The sequence below is a fragment of the Kogia breviceps genome, chromosome 8 (genome assembly GCF_026419965.1).
Source record: "Kogia breviceps isolate mKogBre1 chromosome 8, mKogBre1 haplotype 1, whole genome shotgun sequence".
In the NCBI taxonomy this organism is placed as follows: domain Eukaryota; kingdom Metazoa; phylum Chordata; class Mammalia; order Artiodactyla; family Physeteridae; genus Kogia; species Kogia breviceps.
The window spans coordinates 32,722,552-32,748,885 of NC_081317.1; the positions used below are offsets into that span (position 1 = coordinate 32,722,552).

The 26,334-nt window shown below is 36.5% G+C and overlaps 1 protein-coding gene across 5 annotated transcripts in view; it reads right to left on the bottom strand.

Annotated features, from left to right (window-relative positions):
- Nucleotides 1–465: 465 nt before the first annotated feature.
- ZNF484 (zinc finger protein 484) overlaps nt 466–26,334 on the bottom strand; it is a 77,463-nt gene continuing 51,594 nt past the window's right edge. For 3 of the 5 annotated variants that reach the window (XM_067041114.1, XM_059072411.2, XM_067041115.1), the window contains exons 2-5: nt 20,702–20,746; nt 12,538–12,664; nt 12,167–12,262; nt 466–5,387 (exon numbers count right to left, since the gene is read on the bottom strand). In XM_067041114.1, the coding sequence (XP_066897215.1) occupies nt 3,061–5,387; nt 12,167–12,262; nt 12,538–12,664; nt 20,702–20,746 (2,595 nt within the window). In that variant the 3' untranslated portion in view covers nt 466–3,060. Of the gene's footprint in view, nt 5,388–12,166; nt 12,263–12,537; nt 12,680–13,738; nt 13,819–20,701; nt 20,747–26,334 lie in introns of those variants that run through there. The other 2 variants (XM_059072409.2, XM_059072412.2) reach the window with 2 other exon arrangements.

Consider the following 26,334-nt stretch of genomic DNA (forward strand, 5'->3'; position numbering starts at 1 on the left):
CTATCAAAGAAGGAATCTGAGAGGCTCTTAGTCAATCTGCTCCTTTTGCTAAAGTTTGGCAGCTACAGTAATAAAATCTGACACCACCAGAGGATATTTTCTCATATGTATCAAAGTTTATAAAGTATTTAACAAAAGAGTGAATGCCTTAACGTTTAGCAACAAAAATTGGGAATAAAGTCATGTTGCAAATCAGAGCACTTTCATTTTTTGGAAAGTTTGGAGAGTTTTGGTAATTAAAAAAATAGATTTCTGGACTCTGCATTCCTTAAGTAGCAACAGCTATCTCAGTGAATTAAAAACTTCTGTTAATGGCAGTGTAGGTGGTCTGTACCAGTACTCCCTCTGAGAACTAAAAAAGGTGGAAGAAAATATTAAATATGTTTAGCTTTGTGACAGCACTGGAGAGCTACCGAGGAAGTGAGAAACTGCAAGAATAAGATTAAAGACATAACCTCTGGAATTTGGAATTATTTATTAAAAAAGAAGTGTTTGCTAATTCTTAAAGTAAATAGTGGGCAAGACAGTTTTTTGACAAACTTATGGGACTAAAAGGAAAAATAGTTGAATTAAGTTCCCTCTAAGGAGGAGGGGCCTGATAAATCTCCCAAAGTCCTAAGTCTTGAGGGTATCCCCTGAGAATAAGAGTGAAAAAAAATAGACAAGCCTTCACAGGGACTGCAGCCCAGTTTTGAATAATCTCAGTACATGATTGGATGAAAGCAATTAGGGATTGCTCATGTTCCTCGGCTGGTCACCTGTTAGAAGCAAAGGAAATCCTCTCTGAAAGATATCATCCAGACCATCTAATCATATCTACAATTTTTAATATATAATGTCTAAGCAGTTCATTTAAAATCACCAGGTATATGAGAAGACAAGACATCACCAAAACCCAAGAGAAACAATAGTCAACAGAAAAATACTATTGGGATCTAGACAATGGGGTCATCACTAGGAGAAGGAGAGGAACATAATGAAGTAAATGCATAATTTGAATAAATAATAGCTAGAAATTTCCCCAAATGTGCAAAAAAAAAAAAAAAACCCCAAAGATAAAAACCATTAAGTTCCAGATTTTAAAAAACACTGCAAACCCCATGCAGGATAAATACATAGAATATCATACCTAAGCATATCACTGTCCAACTGTTGACAGCCTAAGACAAAGACATAGATTTTAAAGGAGAGAAAAGAAGAATTTTAAAAGGAACATAACCTTCAAAAGTAACTGGATTGAAAGCTTACTTTTCAACAAAATAATGAAATACAAATCATAACAAAATATCTCAAAATACTAATAGAAAATAACTGCCAACTTAGAATTCTATACTCAGTAAAAACATCCTTTAAAAATGAAGGCAAAATTAAGACATTTTCCAACAAATGAAAGCAATTTGTCACTAGCAAACATACACTAAAAGAAATACTAAAAGGTGTTCTTCAGTCAGAAAAAAAAAATGATTCTAGAAGGAAAATTCAAGAACAAGAAGGGAAAAAAGTAACATAAAGGGTAAATATATGAATTAATTTAAATGCATATTGACTCTGAAACAGTAATGATTGAGTGTGTCAACTACATTCAGAATTAAAATGCATGCTACCAATACCATATAAGTCAAGAAGGAAATAAAGTCAATGTTCTAACTCTTCACCTTATACAGAAAGTGGTGTACTAATTTACATTAGCCTTTAATAAGTACAGTATGCATATTGTATTAATATCTTCCATAGCAAATTTTGAGACAAAAAGCACCACTAGAGATAAAAACAGACATTTTATAATGATTGTTTCAACTAACCAGAAAGAGTATGACAATTCTAAATATGAATGTATGTAAAGACAAAGACTTAAAATATATAAAACAAAAACTGGTAGCTCTAAAAGAGAGACAAATTCACAATTATTCTGGGAGATTAGTACACACATTCTTTTAGTATCTGATAGAATAAAAGATCAAAAAATTTTTAAGAATATAGAGGATCTGAAAACACAATTGATTAATTTGTAGAGATTGAAAGGAAATAGGAGTACTCTTCCAAATGTACAGCTATCTTCTAAGAATACAAGCTCAAATGCAAGACAATTGCCTCATAATAACCTAGTATGTAATAATAAATATGTAGAGAATGCATTAACGAAATTGGAAGGAAAGAATTCTAGGTTTTAAAACTCATTTTCTTAGTCTCTTTTTCAATCAGAAATCAGTAAAAAATAGGGGTTTCTGTGGAAGATGCTGAGAATCCAGGGTGCTAAATCTGTAACCTGCAGCTAAATTCCATGATCTCAGGGCCAGTTCTAGTGTGACAGGTAGTCTATGGGGTGCTGCTTACAACATTGATTACTTTGGGGATATAGGCTGGGAGCACTTTATACCTCTTGGGCATGAGTTACCTGCTGCCATGGCAGGGAATTAGTAAACGTGGGAACATATTGGTTACCTAAAGATGCCTGTGAATATTCAAGTAAGTCTGTGGTTCTGATTTGCCAATCTCAAAGTCAAATTGTAAATTTTAAATTTACAAATCCAAATTTCCACACACTGATAAACATTATAAACAGTAAATAATACTGACTTCCCAAATTAAAAAACAAGTAGAGTCCTTCTTAGTGCCTTTAATGTCAATTTTCACAAAAACTTCTAGCTTTTCTTCATTATAGACCTGAATTGTCTATACTTTTGCCTTGATTTCAGTGTCCTTAGGGTGCTTGGACAATGAAAAATTTTCTTAGAACACTGTTCATTAAGAAATTCCTTTGGTCAACATTGAATATTTTTGCTATGCAGGGCATGAAAAACTCAACAGCCCTGATTTATAAAGCTGCTTATCCAAAATGTGAAACAAGAAAGATTGCCAAGTTATCTCCTTCCAAATGTACTATTATTTGCAAGAGCTTGACAATCCCAAGTAACCAAGCATGGCCATTATACACTGCTTAAACACTTTCTCCAGAGTGTCTCCCCATATGTATAAAACTGGACGTCAGCTATGAGATCCAGATATTCATACTTCAGGCTAGATAAAGTGACTTTGGTTACCTCTTGCTTCTTAGTCAAGCTATAGCTCCTCAAAACTTTTATCCGCACACCATGATTGTGGCACTGAGCATTCTACTTCCCCAGTATCAGATTTCTGATGTATACTGAGTTGTGCTTTCCAGTTGAAGGCTTTCCTAAAGTCACTACATTTATAGGGTTTCTGTTTAGTATGAACTTTCTGGTGTTTAATAAGATTTGATCTGATGGTGAAGGTCTTTCCACATTCAGCACACATATATGGTTTCTCTCCTGTGTGAATTCGATGATGTTCAAGGAGTTGTGACTTCTTAATAAAGGCCTTCCCACAGTCACTGCATTCATAGGGCTTCTCTCCAGTATGAATTCTCTGATGTCGATTTAAGTGTGACTTCTGGATGAAGGACTTCCCACATTCAGTACAAATATAAGGTTTCTCTCCTGTATGAATTCTTTGATGCATAATTAGTGTTGATTTTCTTGCAAAGGCTTTCCCACATTCACTGCACTCATAATGTCTTTCTCCAGTATGAGACTGCTGATGTATATGGAGGCCTGACTTCCGAGTGAAGGCTTTTCCACAGTCATTACATTTATAGGGTTTCTCACCAGTATGAATTTTCTGGTGTGTAAAGAGATTTGATCTGTCAGTAAAAGCCTTTCCACATTCAGCACATCTGTAGGGTTTCTGTCCTGTGTGAATTTGCTGATGTACATGAAGCTGTGATTTCTTCGTGAAGGATTTCCCACAATCACTGCATTCGTAAGGTTTCTCTCCAGTATGAATTCTCTCATGTGTAATAAAATGTGACTTATGGAAGAAGGCTTTCCCACATTCAGTGCAAACATAGGGTTTTTCTCCTTTATGAATTCTCTGGTGCATACTCAGTGTTGACTTCTGAATAAATGCTTTCCCACATTCACTGCATTCATAATGTCTCTCTCCAGTATGACATTTCTGATGTATCCTGAGCCGTGACTTCCAGGTGAATGATTTTCCACAGTCACTGCATTTATAGGGTTTCTCTCCAGTATGAATTTTTTGGTGTTTAATGAGATTTGACCTGTCAGTAAAGGCCTTCGCACATTCAGTACATATATAGGGTCTCTCACCAGTATGAATTTTCTGGTGTATAATGAGATTTGTCTTGTGGGTGAAGACCTTCCCACATTCTGAACATATAAAGGGATTCTCCCCTGTGTGAATTCGCTGATGCACATGGAGCTGTGACTTCTTTATAAAGGACTTCCCACAGTCACTGCATTCATAAGGTTTCTCTCCAGTATGAATTCTCTCATGTGTAATAAAATGTGACTTCCGGATAAAGGCTTTCCCACATTCAGTACATACATAAGGTTTTTCTCCTGTATGAATTTTCTGATGCATACTTAGTGTTGATTTCCTTGTGAAAGCTTTTCCACATTCAGTACATTCAAAGTGTTTCTCGCCAGTATGAACTTTTTTATGTATATTGAGGTTTGAATTCTGAGAGACATTTTCCCCACATTCACTATAATAATAGGTTTTTTTTCCTCCAGTATGAATTCTCTGGTGTCTGAACAGATCTGACTTCTGGATAAAGGCTTTTCCATGTGGACTGCATTTACAGTCAGTCTCCTCAGTGTGAGGAGTTTTCTCATGGTTTGAGTTAAGAGAAAAGTCCTTCCCATATTCAGTGCATATATAGGGTTTCTCTCTTGTATAAACCTGAGGTACAGCAAATTGGGACTTCCGAGTGAAGACTGTTTCATATTTGCTGCACTCATGATGGTTCTCTTCAGTATAAATCCTTTGATGTGCAAAAAGGTGTGACTTATGGGTGGAAAGTTTTACACAATCAGAAAATAAGTAGAGGTTCTCTCCATGAAATTTTTGATGTTGAATGAGAGTTTGCTTATGACTCGGAAGTTTCTTACATTGATTATATTCACAAGCATTCATTTCTGTATGAGAATTCATATGAGTGAAGATATTACCATATCCAAAAATCTTATCAAAATTTTCTGTTGCATTGTTTCTATTATAATTACATAGGCTTACAATAGGCTTCAAACTCTTTTGAAATGAGTCATAGTTATGTAGTCTTTTTCTTGAAGGAACAAGGTATGTGTTTACATGAAATATTTTCCTAATGTCTTTATTATATTCACAGTCTCCCTCATTAGCTAGCATATCCTTGTTGATGGAGGCAACATGACTTATTAAATGTTTGTTCTGGTTTTCCTCACATCTCCCAGTCTGTTCATCTTGCCACAATTCTTCTAAAATGGAATACAGGTCATCTCTTGTGAAGAGATTAATTCTCTCAAGCTGGATTGAAACTTCTTCAGACATTCCCTGTTGTGACGTTTCAAAACCAATACCCTGATCTAAAAAATAAAATAAAATAAAACACACAAAGAACAGTTAGCAGAACACAGAAGGGATGATACATAGAGTGGATACAGGGCAAACACAGAGAAATAGAAGAGGTTTATATAAACATAATAATAAATATAGATAAGTATATAAAATATGAATAAATATATGTGTAGTAATCTCTTTATATATAATAATATGTAATAATAAAATAAGCATTTACATTACACTTACTGTCTGATAAACAATAGCATTTAGATTTGCCAGTTATTTTTTCCAAGTTCTAACTCATTTAAACATCATCACAACCTTTTGCTATTGGTGTTATTATTGTCCCTATTTTACAGATGAGGAAACTGAGCCACAGAAGAGTGTCCAAATCAAATTTTTAGTAATTGGGGAAGATGAGATTCAAACTGAAGCACATCAGTTCTGTGCATGTAGCAGAACTACATAGTAAGGTGTCAGAAGAACAAAGTGACAAACTATGTGGCTAAAAAGAAATGTTTCTGAGTCTAGATTCTTACTATCCTTCATCTATAAATCCTAATCTCCCTGCTTTCTCTTTTCCCTATTAACCACTGTGCCCTAAATACCAATTTATTTATGTTTAGAAAACTACTGTAGCCTCAGTCATCCTGAATTAGCTTTACCATTACAAACAATAAATGTATGTATATGATTCAATTCTTTATGTCCTGTTTGGTGTGCACATACATGCATCTAACAGGAAGAATATAACAGCAAAAAGGGTCAACTCTGAAGCAGAGACTGAAAGTTGTCCATCAAAATCTGTCCCCTTCCTTCAACAGTATTAAGCTTGTAGCCAAGCATGTGTCTGCCTCAAAACAATAGGTCTAAAAAAAAAAAAAAAATAGGTCTGTGCAGCCTCATTTGTCATTAGGTAAAGCCAAGTAATTCAGTTATCACCAATCAAATGGGAGTAAAAATTATATTTGTTGTAATCATGCCAAGGTCTTAAGGAAGTGGGTGTGTCTCCCAAAACCCTCTTCTCTTCCCACTGGCTATATTCCAGACTTGCAGCTGGCAATGCCCAAGGCAGAGATCAGAAAACTACAGCCCTCAGGCTAAATTCAGGCCTCTACCCAAAAGCTAAGAAAGGATTTTACAGTTTTGAATGGTTAAAAAAACAAGAGTAATACTTCATGGTACATGAAAATTATATGAAATTCAAATTTCCATGTCCATAAAGTTCTATTGGAACACAGCCACATCCATTCATTGATGTATTGCCTATAGATGATTTGGGGCTTCAAAAGAAAATTGAGTAATTATGACAGCAATCACATGCCTCACAAAGCCTAAAACATTTACTTCTGGGCCTTTACAGAAAATGTTTGCCGACCCCTGCTCTAGGAGATGATGGTGCAATGACTTTCTAGAAACTCTGTCCCTAAATAGTCATTGGAAGCAGAGTGGCCTGGCAGACCTGGACCACTCACTTTGGAACTGTCATGTGATGGGTCAATGTTTATATTCTCTAAGTCACTGTTTCTTGGCAGTCTCTCAGTGACAGGGGCTTAGTTTTACTCCAATATACCATTCTTGCCCAGAATAAGAATCACTAATATTCCAAATTTTGGAATAGTGTGTAAGACATAGTAGATTCTCAGTAAATATTTAAGTAAAAATTAGATTATTCTTGAATATAGACTCAGTCTAACCTCATATCCATTTCATTCTATCTCTAGGGCCTTGTAATACCCCCAAACACATTCTTTAATTTTTATATTACATTTTACTCACACAAATTAATGGCTTTCATTAATCCTGAGGACCTCTAATACTGATTTCTAAACAAGGATTTTCATCTTTTGCAACCTTTCACTTTCTTTAGCTTATAAACCCATTGCTATGCCTGACAACATTTACATTATTACCAACAATGTAAAAAAATTGCTCCTGTGGTAAAAAGTTTATCCATAGGGCTTCCCTGGTGGCGCAGTGGTTGAGAGTCCGCCTGCCGATGCAGGGGACACGGGTTTGTGCCCCAGTCCAGGAGGATCCCACATGCTGTGGAGCAGCTGGGCCCATGAGCCATGGCCGCTGAGCCTGCGCGTCCGGAGCCTGCGCTCCGCAACAGGAGAGGCCACAACAGTGAGAGGCCCATGTACCACAAAAGAAAAAAAAAAAAAAGTTTATCCATAATTCCTCTGTCACACATTGAATTACTCATTCAATAAAATACAGAGTCATAATTCAGGCCAATAAAATGAAGGTATGCAAGCTATCTTTCCACCAGTCACTAAAGTCTATTTTATTACTGAATCCAAACATATATTCTTTTCCTTTTCCCCATTAAACTTCCTTTTTCTGATCCTCTGCTCCTATTCAAAATTCATTTTCTTCATGGATCATTTAGGGTTCTATGCTCTGAAAATGAATCTCAAATCTCAGCACAACTCTAGGAAGGCTCTCTTTTCTTTTAACTTAAAAAAAAAAAAACACAGATATTTCTGAGCCTTTCATAGTCATATTTAATCAGCACAGATTTGCACAATAACAAATGCTTAATGCTCAAAGCCTGAAATTTTAAACATTTCTTGCAGTTATCTTCCCTTTCTAATTACAATTATTGGCCCTTTGAATTACTCCTAGCAGAAAAATTTTCAAATCCCTCTGAAATAGCACAAAATAACCTCCTCTGCCTATCACATAAATTAAAGAAGTTAATTTCACTAACTATTCTCTAAGGAAACATTTTTAAAAAGAGGTAAAAGACTCAGTTATCACACAAATTAATGTCATTTTCTCTGAATTTCTGGGGGTTGGAGATTAGAAAAGGGAAAAGCAATGTATGCTGTAATAGTTACGTCCAATTCAAGGAGTAGGTGAAACCTGAGAGCAAAGCATAAGTGTGTGGATTATCTGAATAGGCAGATAGGTCAGAAAATAAAGGGTCAGATGCAGGGGGATCATTAAAGAAAATGTTAAAACAAAGTAAACATGATTATGGAAACTAAACAGAGATAAATCTGAATTACAAATATGAGGCATGTTCTTCCTTTAGTTTATAAACCCATCGAGAGAGGAATTTGTCATATGTTAGATAATATTTTGCACCATATAGCTATGACAAGATAAGCAGAATATTTTAATCAGCATCTAAGAAAAATAGTTTTTTAAAAAAAGGAAACAGTACATCCAAATAGGGTTAGAATAATCCAGGCATAAGTAAATACAGACATGGTTTTGGTGATATCACTGGAAAGTAAAAGGAGGAGGGCATCTAACTGATATTTTATAAAAGAGAAAAAATAGTAGAAAGAGCATAAAGAATTGTTTGAGAAGATGAGTCACAGGGAAAAGCAAAAAGCACAATAAAATATGACAAAATTTTGAAAGGTTTGCCATCTGCTGTTAGCATGCTGCACTGTAACTGCTCTTCCTCCACACAAGCAGCCACCTGATGGGCCCTTGTATATGTAAGGTATCAGTTGTTCCCCTGAAAGCTCTATACAATGGGGGCCAATGCCTCCTTGAGACACGCAACCAACAGTGACAGGTTAAGACTTGTTCCCAATTCTGGAGTCAGTCATGGCTTATGCCAGAACTGAGACACATGATTCAATCTGAGACACACAGATAGGTCTAGGCCACTTTAAGGAAGGCATTGCCCTTTATTTTATATATGTCCCATAATACCAATAACTTCCAACTTCAATTGGTTTAAAATATGACAGAGCATTATAATTTATTTATATTGTTTAAAATCTTATGGACACTGTTAAAGCCTGTGTGTACATTATATGTATTTAAACTCTGTGTTGATAGATTGTTTTTACTTCTTTCACATAACATTTCATAGTACATTTCTGTATATTAGTACTTCCTATACTTATAATTTTTTTTATAGCTATGGTAGTTTTTCCTCTGTTTGGACCATTTGGGTTGTTTAGTTTATCTTCATACATAGTGTAGCCATAAACATCTTTGTGCCAACTTCTTGACTTTTCTTTTGCTTACTTCCCTGGAGTATGTCCCCAAAGTAGAATTTCCAGGGCAGGAAGCATGTTCAGTTTAATATCACTTATTATATGTTTCCAGAGTTCTTTCCAGAAAGATATGGCTAAACTTAGCTTTCAGCATTGTACCTGTTTCTCAATGTACCTGCCATCATCATTTTAACTGTTATTATTTTTTTTGCTGTTTTTATGTTTGTCATTTTTATTTCAATTTCATTTATTGCTAATCAGCCTACAAAATATACATATAAATGTGATTATTTACTCTGATTCTTATTTCCACTTATTAAGTATACTCTGAGAGAATAAATATATCCTCACCCAAACACAGAGAAAAAAAAAAATGACAGAGACTTGTGGGACTCTGCAAATGTAGCATAAAGTAGCACAGGTCAAAGTGTATACTTTGAGTATATCACCAGACAGCAGTAAAGCCACAGAACAAGAGAAGAAAGACCCTCTGGTGGTGGTCATCGTCTAAAGATCCTGCTTACTACACCAACTGTTAAGTCACCTGCAGAGGAGGAATGGATTCCCACCCCAAATTTGGTTCAAATATCAAGAATGATGATTTGATACACATATCAATAAGGTGTGAAAAGGTTCATTACTCACACAATGAGGCTTTAAAAGGGAGAGCTCCCAAGCAGGTCTAAAAGTGACTTAAGAGAGCAAGAAAAGGAAACTGGCTTGGGTTTTTTTATGGTGGTTGGGATGTGGGGTTAAGCTGACTGATAGAGTGCAACTTCCCACTAGTACCAAGGGAGAGAGCACCTGGGCTTTCTTGTCAGTTTGCCCAGATGTGGGGCAGAAGGTGAAGAGACAGTAGTGAAGTTTAGAAGGTGTCAGCAGTCAAATACCAAAAATGAAGTCAGAATCTACTACAAGGTATATGATAAGATGTTCAAAATATTTTGTTATTAGAGAAACACAAATTAAAACAATAGTTAGAAATTAAAATCCATCAGATTAGCCACCTTATGTGAAATTATTAAAAATATGGGCAGGGATGTGGAGAAACTGATGCCCTTGTATGTTCAGGGGACTGCAGACTAATACATCCAATCTAGAAAACAACATGTTTATACTTAGTGAAATAAAGTCTTAGTATACTCAGTAATAAAACAATCCCACTACTCTTCCTCAAGAAATTCCCATTTCCTATAAGAATAGTTCATGAAGAAATTTATTAGAGTACTAGTTGTAGTAGGTAGAAAGCTGGACAAGTAAATGTGTCATATATACACACTATGGAATGTATGTGTCAATTAGAAGAAATGAACTAGAAAAACACATTGTAACATGAACCAATTTAGTTCTGAGAGAAAAAAATAAGAAACTGAGTAGGACATACAGCACAGTACCATTTCTATAAATTAAAATGACCAACAATTTAAATTTTACAATTACCCCACAATTCAAGGATAGATTACAAACATATCAAATATAATAGAGCAGCTGCCTCTGGGAAGAATAAAAATAAATAGGGAGTGAAGATTAAAAGGGATAAATAAAGAAATAAAATTTTTAAAAAATTTTAATTGTAAAATAGGGAATTCCCTGGCCATCCAGTGATTAAGACTCTGAGCTTCCACTGCAGGGCGACATGGTTGGATCCCTGGTCAGAGAACTAAGATCCTGCATGCTGCAGGGTGTGGCAAAAAAAAAAAAAAAAAGAAAAAAGTTATGAAAGAAATAAAATAAGAAGGGGAGCTTAAACATAGTGATGAATATATTGACTACAAACTGAGGACTGTAATTTACTCAATTTCTTGCACACAAGGTACAGAAACTTTTTGTAAAATATCAAAATTAATAAATTAATCAGAAAGACCTAATGAGTGTTGTGTTACACTAGCCAGGTAGGAAAAAAATGTCAGGAAGCATAATTACTAATGTCACATACAACAAAAACCTGTCCCCAAATGTAGGTAATGGTACCCTCAAAGTCAACAGTTGGAGGAGAGGCATGGGAGAAGATATAATAAGGCCATCTCTAGGTGACAATTCTGAAGCACTAAGGGAAAAGAAAAACAATGAAAAGAAATCAGCAGGCATGTGACCCACAGTAATTTTTTTAAAAAGCAACTCTATGAGCTCCTGAATGTGTAAGAAAATGATTTAAGACCTTGATGGAGGCAAAAAGAATAAAAAATGCTATAAAAAGGGAGAAAAAGCAAAAAAGCAGTATCCTAAATCCAATGTACCAGTAGTTGTAGCACATCCCTCCTAAAAAGTCAAGCAAAGTGAGATGAAGAGAGTGGCATGGACATATATACACTACCAAATGTAAAACAGATAGCTAGTGGGAAGCAGCCGCATAGCACAGGGAGATCAGCTCAGTGCTTTGTGACCACCTAGAGGGGTGGAATAGGGAGGGTGGAAGGGAGACGCAAGAGGGAGGAGATATGGGGATATATATATGTATATGTATAGCTGATTCACTTTGTTATAAAGCAGAAACTAACACGGCATTGTAAAGCAATTATACTCCAATAAAGATGCTTTTAAAATTAATTAATTAATTAATTTAATAGACAACCAGCAAGGACTTACTGAATAGCACAGGGAACTCTGCTAAAAAAAAAAAAAAGTCAAGCAACAAAGACACGGATATTGGAAGGGGCCTGAAGTAGGGATGACATTTAGATGTCCAAGGGGCCAATATCAACTCTATCTATTCAGTTCCAAAAGTTCAGAATGTTGAGAAACATCATATTAATAGCACTTCAAAGTTGTCAGTCTCTGCCAGTACAACTGCAGTTCTGTTGTGCTATCACTTATGCTTTTTGTTCCCTACTCACCTAGATAGCTCTGGCTTGAGATTTCACCATCCAACATACATGGCTCTTCTTTCCACTCCAAGTTGAAAATGACTTCTGGTTTGGGAACTTGACACCCTAATAACAGGAAATGATAAAATACTTGATTTCAGAGGTCATACAATGAAATATTCCATTTACTTTCCAGAAAAGTTCATGGGGAACAGAAGTATATTCATAATATTGTTAAGAACAAAGGACAAAAAATAAGGACAAAACTATTACACACTTCAGATGTCCTGCAGTCTTTAGAAGTCCCACGTACCTCAGACATCTCACAGATTCCAGAAATTCCACTGAGAAAGAAAATATACTCAATTAGGTACAGCCTTACCCAGCAGAGCTGTGCTTACCCACTGAGATCAAGTTGAAATAGTTTTCCAGCATTACATCCCTGTATAGACTTTTCTGAGCAAGGTCCAACTGTTGCCACTCCTCCCTGCTGAAGTCTACAGTTACATCCTTGAAAGACACTGATCCCTGGAAAAACACATGCTTGTTCAATGTAAAGGATCAGGATTGCAGGACAGGAACAAGATATTTAGAAACTTATTTTTAATAATTTTTAACATGATACAACATATAAGATTCCCACTAAATACCTAAATTTTACATTATTATTTCAAGGAAAAAAATAAATATTAAAAGTATCATGCCATTCTTTCTATGGTTCTGATAATATTCTGGTGTTTTATTTTGTTTTGTTTTTATCTGTGTGCTGGTTACAAGAGAATAAGCTCATCAAGCTGCATACATGATTTGTGCATTCTTTTCTATGTATGCCATAGTTCATTAACACTTCACTTAGAATATATATTCTGCTTTTCACTTTGCACTCATCAATCTACTAAGTCAATTCTTTCTTTAAAAGAGATGAATAAAATTGGCTTTTTTTTCAATAAACTGTGTGGTATTGGTATAAATATAGACGATAGAATTCAATGGAATGTAACCAAGAATCCAAAACTAAACCCTCATATTTATGGTAAACTGATAATTCAACACAGGTGTCAAAACAATTTAAAAGGGGAAAAATAGTCTTTTCAACAAATGGTGCTGGGACAAGTAGACATCCACATGCAAAAAAATGAGGTTGGACTCCTACCTCAGGCCATATTAAAAAAATAAACTCAAAATGGATCAAAAGACCTAAATGTTCTTAAGTTTTAGCTAAAAAGGGTATATCTTAGTGACATTGGATTTGGCAATGATTTCTTTTTTTTAATAGATCTTTATTGAAGACTAATTGCTTCACAATACTGTGTTAGTTTCTGTTGTACAACAAAGTGAATCAGCTATATGTATACATATATCCCCATATCCCCTCCCTCTTGAGCCTCCTTCCCACCCTCCCTATCCCACCCCTCTAGGTCATCACAAAGCACCCAGCTGATCTCCCTGTGCTATGCTGCTGCCTCCCACTAGATAACTATTTTACATTTGGTAGCATATATATGTCAATGCTTAGATATAAAATCAAAAGCACAAGCAACCAAAGAAAAAAACAAATAAATCGGACTTTATCAAAATTAAAAACTGTGTTTAAAAGGATACCATCAATAAAGTGAAAACACAGGGGGAATTCTCTGGTGGTCCAGTGGTTAGGTCTCTGCGCTTCGACTGAAGGGGGCATGGGTTCGATCTCTGGTTGAGGAACTAAGATCTCGCATGCCCTGTGGTACAGCCAAAACAAATATATAAAGGGTGTACTTTTAAAAAAAGAGAGTGAAAAGACAACCCAAAGACTGGGAGAAAATGTTTGCAATTATATATCTGATAAGGGACTTGTGTATAGAATAGATAAAGAACTCTTACAACTCAGTAAAAAGATAAATGATCCAATTAAAAATGGATCAAGAATCTGAATATACATATCTCCAAAGAAGATATACAAACGGCCAAAAAAGCACATGAGAGGGTCTCAATATCTTTAGTCATAAGGGAAATTGAAATTCAAATCAAAGGGATACCCCTTCAAATTCACTAAGGTGACTTATAATTTTAAAAATGCTCTGTTTGTGCCTATTTGTATTTTTATTATTATTTTGTAGCAAAATAATAAATGACATTAAAATTTGCATTCTGACATTTAAAAAACTGCTTAAATCATTAGTCATTAGTCATCAGAAAAATGTACCCATTAGGATGGCTATAATTTTTTTAGAAAAAAGACACATAATAACAAGTGTTAGTGAGGAAGTGGAGAAACTGGAACCCTCATACAGTAAAGGTGGGAATGTAAAATGGTGCAGTCACTTTGTAAAACAGTCTAATACTTCCTCAAAAGGAATAATATGACCCAACGGTTCCACTTCTAGGTACATACCCAATAGAAATAAAAACACTTATCCACATGAAACTTGTACAGGAATGTTCATAGTAGCATTATTCTTAATAGTCAAAAATAGAACCAATGCAATGTCTGCCAACTAATGATGAATTTTAAAATGTGGTATATCCATACAAGAGATTATTCAGCCATAAAAAGAAATGAAGTACTGATTTATGCTACAGTATGGATGAATCTTGAAAATACTAAGCTAAGTGAAAGAAGCCAGTCACAAAAGACCACATATTATATGATTCTATTTATATGAGATGTCCAGAACAGGCAAACTTATTGAGACAGAAAGAAGACTACTGGTTGCCCAGGGCTAGGGGGAATGGAAGGATGTTGGGCGGTGACAGCTAAAAGGTATGAGTCGGAGTAGGGAGGGAAAGAAAATGTTCTAAAACTGTGAAAAAGGGTGCACAACTCCATGAATATACTAAAACCCATTGAATACACACTTTAAATGGGCAATATATATGGTATGTGAAGGAGACCAATTTGAGGCACTGTCATTTCCAGATGGCATACAATAGTCTGTGGCAGTCCAGTGTTTCTTCCAAGAATAACTATAAATGCCAGATGAAATACTGAAATCATCTGTTTGGAAGTACTGGAAGCTTGTTAGGTACTAAGACTCTCAAGAGAACACTGAAGATTTAAGTTGATGTACACAGCCACTTTTACACTGGGAGTATTTACCAATTCTGGGTGTGGCAAAAGGTGAAAATCCAGCTTTGAACAAGTAGAAGGCTAAGTTGGGTGACAGAGAAACCAGAACTCAAACACACGGCCAGTTTTCCCCTCAGGACATCTGCCACATTCTAGGGCTGTATGGGCCGAAGACTTAAAAACAAGCAGAATAGCCTCTGAAAAGCAAAGCAAAATTTTAGTAGTCTGGTAAGAAGACAGAGTTGGCATCTATCAGGAGGAGGGTCCACAGAGGACAAACCAAGGCTCTCAGCTGAAAATCCTAGATGGCCAGAGTGAACCAAAGGTAGACTATTATTAGGGCTTCAACTCAGCCTTGATTGAACATAACACTGTGCCTGACTGGATAAAGATGTTCATCTTCTACTCTATCTGCTCAGGGAAAGATGAATCCACTATTGAGAAAGATATCATAATCTAGATCTTCTACAATGCTTTATATACATGTTTTGATAAAATAAAAGAAATCCTGTACCTATCAAAAAACAGGGCCAAGTATCCAAAACCAGAGGAAAAGAATTCAAAAGAAACAGTCCTACAGTGCTTTGGAGTTAGAAGAAAAGATGGAGAATTTCATTAGAGAAAATGGGACTTATAATAAAGATATCAAATGAAAACTGAAAAATTCAGTATCTAAAATTAAGAACTGAGAGAGGTTTAATAGCAGAATACAGAATTACTGAAATGGAAGACAAGCAAACAGAAAATATCCACACCAGACCACAGAGGTTTTTTTAAATAAAATAAACACAAGTACATGTGACATCACATGTACAACACAGTGAAAAGGAATAACATATTGTAGTCTGAGAAGATAAAGAGGGAGAATATGAGGCAGAAGCAAAATTTGAAAAAGTAGTGGTGAATGACAGCAACTCAAAGATTCAAGAAGTTTCTCAAATCCCACTTTACAATACTGTAAATACTGACTATGCAAAAACAGTAGCAGTAATATCTTGTGAAGTTTAAAATACATGTAGAATTTAAATACAGCAAATGGAATTAAGGTGTTTTAGTATCTACTGAGAAGGGGGCAAGGTAATAATGAGTTAAAAATGGATATTGTAATATCTAGGGAAACAAATAAAGGAATGTATAACAAGCAAGTTAACAAAATAAAAATTAAAATGTTGACTAATCTAAAAGAAAGTCAAGAAAGGAATGTAAAAATAATATTAAAAAGACAGTTCAAATATAAAACTAATAAAACTGTATATAGGACTTCCCTGGTGGCGCAGTGATTAAGAATCTGCCTGCCAATGCAGGGGACACGGGTATGAGCCCTGGTCCAGGAAGATCCCACATACCGCGGAGCAACTAAGCCCTCGCACTACAACTACTGAGCCCGTGTGCCACAACTACTGAAGCCCGTGTGCCTAGAGCCCATGCTCCACAACAAAGATAAGCCACCACAATGAGAAGCCCGAGCACCACAATAAAGAGTAGCCCCCGCTTGCCACAACTAGAGAGAGCCTGTGCGCAGCAACGAAGACCCAACGCAGCCAGAAAAATTAATTAATTAAGTTAAAAATAAATAAAGAAAGAAAATAAATGGATATAAATTCAAGTATATCAGTAATTGCATTAAATGTAAATAAACTAAACAATCAAATTAACAGCAAAGATTGAGACTTCCAGTTCAAAAAAAAAAAAAGTTAAATATTCCACCCTATTCATCCTGCTAAATAACTAAATACCTAGGTTTTTTTCTAAAAACCTAGAAAAATATATAAGCATCTATCCACACCCTTGACTTTCTCTCAAGAGCATACTTTCCTACAGTGAAACTAATTTTAGCATCTTTTGGAGTCTTGATAGCCCCCAAATTTCCCAAAACATCCAGTCCAGTTCCTTTTTGCTCAACAGTTCTTCCTTCAATCTGTCTCTTAACATTCATATTTTACTATAAGCAGGAAGAAGAAACCAGGCTACATCTTCAACCTTTTGCTTGAAAATCTCCTCAGAGAAAAATACAAGTTCATCATTGACAAACCTGCTTTTCACATAACTACAGGACAAAATTCAGCTAAGCTTTCTGTCACTGTGTAACAGAGATGCCCTTTTCCTCTAGTTTCCAGTAATATGTTCCTCATTTCCTTCTGAGTCTTCAGCAGCAGCACCATTAACACCCATATTTCTATCAATAGTATGTTTATAATAATTGAGATATTCTCTAAAACAATATAGCTTTTTTTCCTAGTGTGCTCCTTACTTCATTCTGAGTCCTCTAGCAGAGTTAACATTCATATTTCTATTATCAGTCTGTTCAAGGAAATCTAGGCTCTTGCTATTATACTCTTCAAAATCTACAGTTTCTATCCATTACCAAATTCCAAAGCCATTTGACATTTTTGGGTATTTGTTACAGCATCATTCCACTTCCAGGTACCAAAATCTGTAATGGTTTCCTATTGCTGCTGCAACAAATTGCCACAAACTTAAAACACAAATTTATTACCTTACAGTTCTGGAGGTCAGAAGTTGAAAATAGGTCTTACTGGGCTAAAATCAATGTGTTGGATGCACTCCTTCTGGAGGCTATAAGGGAGAATCCATTTCCTTGTCTTATCTGACTTCTAGGAGGCTCATGGTCCCTTCCTCTATCTTCAAAGCCAGCAGAGTAGCATCTTCAAATCTCCCCTTGACTCTGACCCTTCTGCCTCCCTCTTTCACTTATAAGGAACTGTGATTACACTGGGCCCTCCTAGATAACCCAGAACAATCACCCCATCTCAAAATCCTTAACTTAATCACATCTGCAAAGTCCCTATTGTCATGTGAAGTAACATATTCACGGGTTTCAGGAATTAGGATGTGGATACATTTGGGGGTTATTATTCTGCCTATCACATCCAGTAAGAAAAGATGGGATAGTAAAAGTAAAAAGAATGGCTTACAATTTCTGAGTAAAAATGACTTACAATCTAGAATTAGCTATGAAATTACTGAGGGTAAAATAAAAATATTTCCAGACATACAAGGTCTCAAAAAATTTACTTTCCACACAATACTTTCTAGAGAGCTACTGGATATTCTCTAAAAGTGAAAGCATAAATCAGGAAAGAGCCAGAAAACAAGAGCTCCAATACTTGAGAGACATGAAAGGAATTCCTAGTATCATGCCAAAGGGAGACCCCCAAGTCAGTGGATGAGTGTCAAATAGAGAGCAACTTCAAGCATGTCAGACTCTAAGGGAAGCTTCTTTCAACAGCTGAAATAAATACCTATATTCTGGAGCCATACTGTTTGGGTTTTACTTCTGGCTTCACCACTTACTACAGTGTGACCCAGGGCAAGTTACTCCTCTGTGGATCTGTTTCCTTCTCTGTAAAATGAGGATAATGATTATAGATACCTCAAAGGGATTATGATTAAATCAGTTAATAGAGAGTGTTTATAGTGCCTAGCATATAGTAAGCCTATATTAATGTTTGTGATTACTGTTATTATCTAATATATTTTAACATATTGAGAAGATATTTATATACCTGGGAAGAATGTGGAGTTGAATTAGTGATCCAAATATGGAAAATGAAACAAATGATTAAACCAAACAATAATTAATTCCAGATAAAACAAAAAATAGTGCATAAAAGGTAAAATAAATGGTTCAGCTGTGAATATAATTTAAATAATCATAATAATAAATACAGCCTATTGATTTACCCAAAATTATGATATACCTATATTAGAAGGAGGGGAAGAAGATATGTGCATATAAGTGTTGAAGGCTTAAGTGTCTGAAAGAGAGTTAAATCCCTATTTTCCATTGTGCTAAGTCAGTAGAAACTGCCTAAAACTGAAAACCGAAAGGTACCAATATAAACATGTTATTTAGACATAGGAACATAAATACTAAAAAAATTAGTTCAATTGAGTTCAGAGTGATGTGATTACCTTTAAGAAGCTGCAATTTGAGGGATAAGAGAGCAGCTAACAGGTGGTTTGTTTTTTTTTTAAATGAAGCTTCAAAAAACTATTTGAGTAAGCATATCTATAACCTTAATGATATTCAAAATTAAATATTTACTTTTAAAAGTTAAAATGCAAAGAACAAAGAGGTAAAAAAATTGAAATAACAAAAAGACCATGCTTAATATATAAATAACTCCTCCTTTAAAAAAAAAATCAATGAACTGACTTCGACCCCTGGAAAAACTGGGTAGATGCACTTGTCCCTATTCACCCACTAAGTACATCTAGTAACCATAGACATTATCCATAAAGCAAACATAAGAAGACTGAAACCTTAAAGGAAAAAAAGCAAACTGTCTAGAGACCGCAGGAACCAAGGAACTACACAGCATGAGTTTCCTGAAGTCTATTGACTCATACAGCCCTGACCAAGTACTAGAAAAGCCTACAACCCAGAACCACCAACAAGGGCACAACAAAAAACTCAAAGAAAAGTCTGCTCTCTCTAGCTAAAAGACCAGGAAAGGGGCAATCCAGAAAAACAGAAAACCTTTAGGCAAAACATGCTCCAGCCAAACATAACAAATAAACAGAAAACTCTGGGCCTGATCCCATGCCCATCAGCAAAGACCCAGTGGGTAGCTTAGATTCCCACTCTTGCCTGGCTGAACAGAGGGGTCCCATCACAGTGCAATGGAGTGGTATGGAAAAAGAGAAAAGCCAAGTGGAGTTTTGGGACTTTCATCCATGCATAGTAGTAATGAAAGAAAAAATAGAACAATATCCCTCCTAAACATGATAAAAAATCCTTAAAAAATATACTAGCAAATACAAATATATAAAAAGAAGTGTATGTCATGACCAAGTGGAAATTATTCAGAGGTTGCAAACCTGGCTCAATATGTGAAAATCAATCAATGTAATCTACCGCAGTAATAAGCTAAAAAGGAAAGTCACCTGACCATGTCAACTGATGCAGAAAAAGCAACTGACAAAATTCAACATCCATTCATTCAAAACTTTGCCTCACAAGGTGGTCCTTGCACCAGCAGCACTAACATCCTGTGGGAATCCCAGTCCTATTAAATCAGAATCTGAAGTCATGTGCAAGTGTGAGAAGCACTGCTTTGTAACTCACTAAAGAAAACCTGTTAATGCACTTCTAACAGGGTTGTTAAAGACACTGTCCTATCTCCATTCATCTGAAGATCTATCAAAAATTTTCTCAAACATCAAGAACCAGGAAATAGTTACTATAGATGAAATAAATTACTTTTCAACAATTTACACCATGTATTTCACTTCCATCATTGCTATGTCTTTCAGGAAGATCAGAGACAATTTTACAGTTCAAAGTTCATAACTGTGTGAAGCCACACAACTCACATATACCTATAATCCAAGCTTGACTTGGAGTTGATAATCTCTTCTTTACTTTCTCTGATCTTAGTTTTCATTTATTTATACTTACACATTTACTATATGGGTTAATAGATGCCTCCTAAAATCCACTAAAGAATAAAGAAAGCAACAAATAAATACAGGAACAAATAAGAACTCACCAGGAACTTGGTCATTTCTGGTTCTTCTGGGAAAGGGGTAGAGATCTGAAAAAACAGATTGACACAGGGACAGATGAGAAGGAAGTGTGTCAATGGCACACATGGACATATACATCATTTAGTGTCCATGCAACTGACCCAAAAACTTATTTCTAGAACTACATCATAAAAAAAATCCTGTGTTGCACAACGATTTAAATCCAGGAGTTTTACCACAGCTAATACCAAAAGAAAAAAAAAGTTTAGAAACATCTAGATAACAATAATTGTGGACATCTTTAAATACTTTATAGGGCATCCATAGACATAATGTCATGTAAAATTAAACTACTGTAGAAAAATATGTTAAAATGTTAAGTAAAAATAAAAATATGTACCAAACAGTATGAGTTCATTTTCATTGAACAATATGTGTGTACATACACACATACACACATACATAAATGCATTCATGCACATAGAGAAAATTATCTGGTCTGGAAGGAAATATATGTTCACAGATATATTTGGGTGATGGTAAAATTATAAGTAATTTGAATGTTTATATTTTTCTTATTTGCTAGTAAAAAGCAAAGTAACTTTTTAATGATTTTGCTCTGAGCTTCTGTGACCAGCCCATCACAAGTAGTGAGAACATCCATAAGTGACATCAAAAAAGGGATGGGGGCTTCCCTGGTGGCGCAGTGGTTGAGAGTCCGCCTGCCGATGCAGGGAACGCGGGTTCGTGCCCCGGGTCGGGAAGATCCCACATGCCGCGGAGCGGCTGGGCCCGTGAGCCATGGCCGCTGAGCCTACGCGTCCGGAGCATGCGCTCCGCAACGGACACACACACACACACACACACACACACACACACACACACACACACACACACACACACACACACACACACACACACACACGACTGCTAGCTTTTTCACTGTTCTTTGCTTACAGTTCTTTTCTTCTTTTTTTGGGGGGGGGGCCCACACCCCGTGGCTTGCGGGATCTTAGCTCCCAGAACAGGAATTGAACCTGGACCCAGCAGTGAAAGTGCTGAGTCCTAACCACTGAACCACCAGGGAATTCCTGCTTCCCATTCTTTTTTTTTTTTTTTTTTTTCTGTGCAGTACGCGGGCCTCTCACTGTTGTGGCCTCTCCCGTTGTGGAGCACAGGCTCCGGACCCGCAGGCTCAGCGGCCAGGGCTCGTGGGCCTAGCCGCTCTGCTGAGTGTGGGATCTTCCCGAACCAGGCCCGTGTCTCCTGCATCGGCAGGCGGACTGCCAATGGAAACTTTGTCTTAACTACATTATAGTAAGTGGATTTGGTTCTAGTTAATAAACCTTAAGACCTAAGTCACTTACTGACTGAAGCCACTGTTTTCTAATTTTATTGAGTTTTCTAACATAAAGAGTTGAATTATTAGAAATACACATATACCTTCCATCTAGTTTCAACAATTAGTATTTTGCCATATTTGTTTAATCTTTCTATATACACAGTTACATGTAAATGCATACATATATATGAGTATACTAGTGTATATACTTTTTTTTGCTGAACCAATTTAAAGTTGCAGTGTCATGACACTTCATGCCTAAATTCATAACACACTCTCCTAAAAGATTATCATGTCTGAGAAAATTATTAGCAATTCTAATATAAACAACATTTTGGTTACTTCTTTGCTAATTTTTTTGTGTGGTATAACTTATGTAAAGTACATGAATATTAAGTATACAGCATTTTCCCCTATTTTTCACATCTGCCATACAGATCAAGAGAGAGAACATTTCTAGCACCTTTGGAAAGTATTAGGGAATCAAACCATTATTTTTGAAACTTGTCAAAAAGCAAAACAGTCAGTGAAGCATAACCAAACACTTCATGAAGGAACTTCTTTTTCTGCTTATATAATTATTCCAGCTACAAGTTGCCAACTAAAAATTGGCACTTGCCATCTGCCTCTACAAGGGTTAAGTCACTAGCCACTGCAGCTGCTGACCTTCAACACATCCTGAAAGGAGTTCAGGGTGGAGATCAGGAATGAGACACTTGATGCTCTGGCAAAAACTGGCAGAGCGCCCTGCAGATAGTAAGATATTTTCAGGAGAATATTTTATGAGCCCAAATTCTTGCATCTCCTCATATCTAGAAAGGCCTTAAAATCATTAACAGAGACATCTGCTCCTTGTGACTAGCAGCAACCTTCACAGGACTAGCAGCAAGACTTTGCCAAAATGTATGCTTGACTGTATGTACCAACCCCTTCACCTGAATCATATATAATACAGTCCCTCCCCCCTACCTCTCGGAGCAGTTTCTTAGAGCTATATAAAACAGTCTCCTAGGCTATAGACCTCATTTTGCTCCAAATAAGACAACTCTCACATTATGTATTTTTTAAGTCGACAAAGTAAAGGAATGGTAGAAATAGAAATGTCCATTTTGCACACATAATGAAATATGGATCTAAGAAACAATCATCAATGGCTGCTCACATCACAAAACAGATAACCAGATATTATGTGCCTCCTGATCAAGTATATCACCTGGGAAGTAGTCTTGCTCCCCAAAAAACAAAAACAAAAAAAGGAATCTGAATCTGATCAAGCCTCTAAATCTTACCAATCCAATCCACATAAAATGATACTTTAAAATGTATTGTAATTTTTTAAGGTGTGATAATAGCACCGTGGATATTTTTATTAAAGGAATTTTACATATTGAAATATTTATGGATAATATGACAAAATCTTTTGAGATTTGCTTCAAAATAATCCAGCAGAAGAGAAGAAATGTTGGAGGAAGGGATAGATGACAAATGACTGGGCATGAGTTGATAATTGTGAAAATTGATGGGTAATTGCAGCACGAGGGCTTCTCTCTAGTTGTGGCTTGGGGGTTTTCTCTTCTCTAATTATGGCACGCGGGCTCCAGAGCGCATGGTCTCTGTAGTTTGCGGCACATGGGCTCTCTAGTTGAGGCGCACAAGCTCAGTAGCTGTGGTGTACGGGCTTAATTGACCCGTGGCATGTGGGATCCTAGTTCCCTGACCAGGGATCAAACCTGCATCCCCTGCATTGGAAGGCGGATTCTTTACCACTGGACCACCAGGGAAGTCCCCTAAATGAAGCTTCTTCTGTATTTTTTAAATTTTCATAGGAAAAACGTTTAAAAAGTCATTTTTTAGATAACATCAGCTGAAAAAAAATGCACAACCTTTAAGGTGAGAATTATGTTTTATTCGGCCAGACTTGCTGAGAACTTAAGCCCAGGATGCAGTCTCTCAGATAGCTCTGAGGGACTGTTCCAAACAGGTAAGGGAGGAGCCAGGATATATAGGAGTTTTTACAAAAAAAAAAAAAAAAGGTAGCTGGAACATGAAAAGATTACTGTTAAAGAAAATCCACTATAATGGCCTATATGGGAAAATAATCTAAAAAAAAGTGGATATATGTATATGTATAACTGATTCACTTTGCTGTACACCTGAAACTAACACAACATTGTAAATCAACTATATCCAATAAAAATTTTAAAAAAAGAAAAGAAAAAGAAAATCCAGACATCTCAAGTTAATGAATTTAGCAGTTCTCTGTGTATGGGAAGATTCGAGAGTCTGGGCTCATTAAATCATGGCTTTGATATGCACCTTAAATATTTAGGGCCAGTATCCTGGTATTTTCTATCCTGAATCCCCTCAGGGTGCACAGTTGGGGGCGAGTGCAGTGGCTGATGGATTGTTGACCACAACATCCTTTGTTTATTGACATGGCAGGTGACAACTTTCTTTGTCCACAATAATCAGAGAACTCTGACTATAGATTGAATATCAGATGATATTAAGGAGCTACTGTAACTTTTGTTAGGTGAGTAATGGCCTGGGGGTTACGTGGGGGGGGGAGTCCACATCAGTTGGATTTGCATGCTAAAGTATTTGTGGGTGAAATGACATGGTATCCAAGATTTGTTTTAAGATATTCTAACTAAAACAAAGCAAGTGAGAAGAGATAGGTGAAACAACACTGGCAAATAGTTGATAATTATTGAGACTGGGTGATGAGGGCATTTGTAGGTACATTATAACATTTTCTCTACTTTCCTGCATTTTTGAAATTTTTTATAATAAAAACTTAAAAAAATAAATCCTCTCCTACTACAGGCAACAGCCTTGGAGTACATGACATGAGCCACGCATTGTTCACATTGCAAAGGATCATGCTTTGTTTCAGCAAGTCCACCTCTGAGAAGATTCGTGCTTCTGGGCTTCCCCCTCCCCACTCATAGGAACTGTCATATTCCTGCCAAGCCAGGATTTGAACTGTATATGGGATCTATGAGACAAGCTCTTTTTGGCTGGCATGTTCACAATGAGCCTCACCTCTGTGTTTTCTTAGAACTCCAGTTTTCCCAGGAGCCCTAAGTTGAGTGAGGGTCCAAAAACTGCCAGTGATTATCAGGCCAAGTTGGGCTGGAGTCTGAAAAAACAATCCTGAAGGCTCAACTAAGTGGTCTGACCTCAGGGCTCTGTGGAAACACAAAGGGATCCTGACAGAGAGTACCACTCAGTGACAGCCTCTCAGCTGTCCTCGCAAGAGTGCATCAAACAGTGTGGGACAGGGTGGCACAGGGGAAATATATGAGGTGTGGAGCCAAAATCAATGTACATTTGAATCCCAGGTCTTCCACCTTCTAGCTGTGACAATCTGAAGAACTTACATCAGTCTCAGTTTCCTCATCCTTATACTTTTAAGATAAACAAACCAATTTTATAATACTTGAAGAGCACTCAGTCCATGTATGACACATAAGTGCTTGTCAAATATTAATTATTGCTATTATTACAAAATCAGTAATCCACATAGAATGCAATTACTGTATCAAACATTGTCTGGCTTCACCAGCCCCTCAAGTCATCACCAACCCTGACACTCAATTCCTCACTCCCACTCCTCAATCTGCTTACTACAACTGTCAACTGCTGCACACTGACCTCACCCCAGCAGCCATTACTCACACATCAGAATCACTGGTTCCCTTGTCCTGCTTCCCACAGGCCACAATTGAGGCAGAAGATAGATGGGTTCCAGGCTACACATTTACAACTAGTCTCTGTTTATATTTCTTGAGGCAAGAAATAGATGGGCTCCAGGTTAGACATTTACAGCCAGCTTCCTGTTTACACTTCCAGATAGAAAGAACACAGGAACAGGGTAAACAGCTGCACTTTGCCTCCAGTGGGCACTTTAAGATAACAGTAATGGCAGGGTCAGACAGGAGCTGAGTCCTGTCCAGATAAACGATAAAGAGACCACATATTTCTCATGTTTGAGGTCAAGGAGACCTCCCCAACTACACAGGCATAGAAAGGCTCCTCAGGGGTCAAAAAAGGGAGGGGGCGCCACCCCATAATAGGTGGTGTCAACCTTCCCACAGGTTTCTGCACTGGAATACATCTTGGCAAAAAGATGTGCATGCATGTGAGGGAGGGACCTAGGATAGGTCAGGTGTGGAAAAAGAAGTGAGATAACTGGTCAAAGATAAGCAAAGACCCAGACGAAATGCCTTATATAAATGATTTAACCACATCTTTACTTCACTCCTCCTCATTAGGGAGGATGCCCATACTCTTTCTCTCCGGGTGTGTATC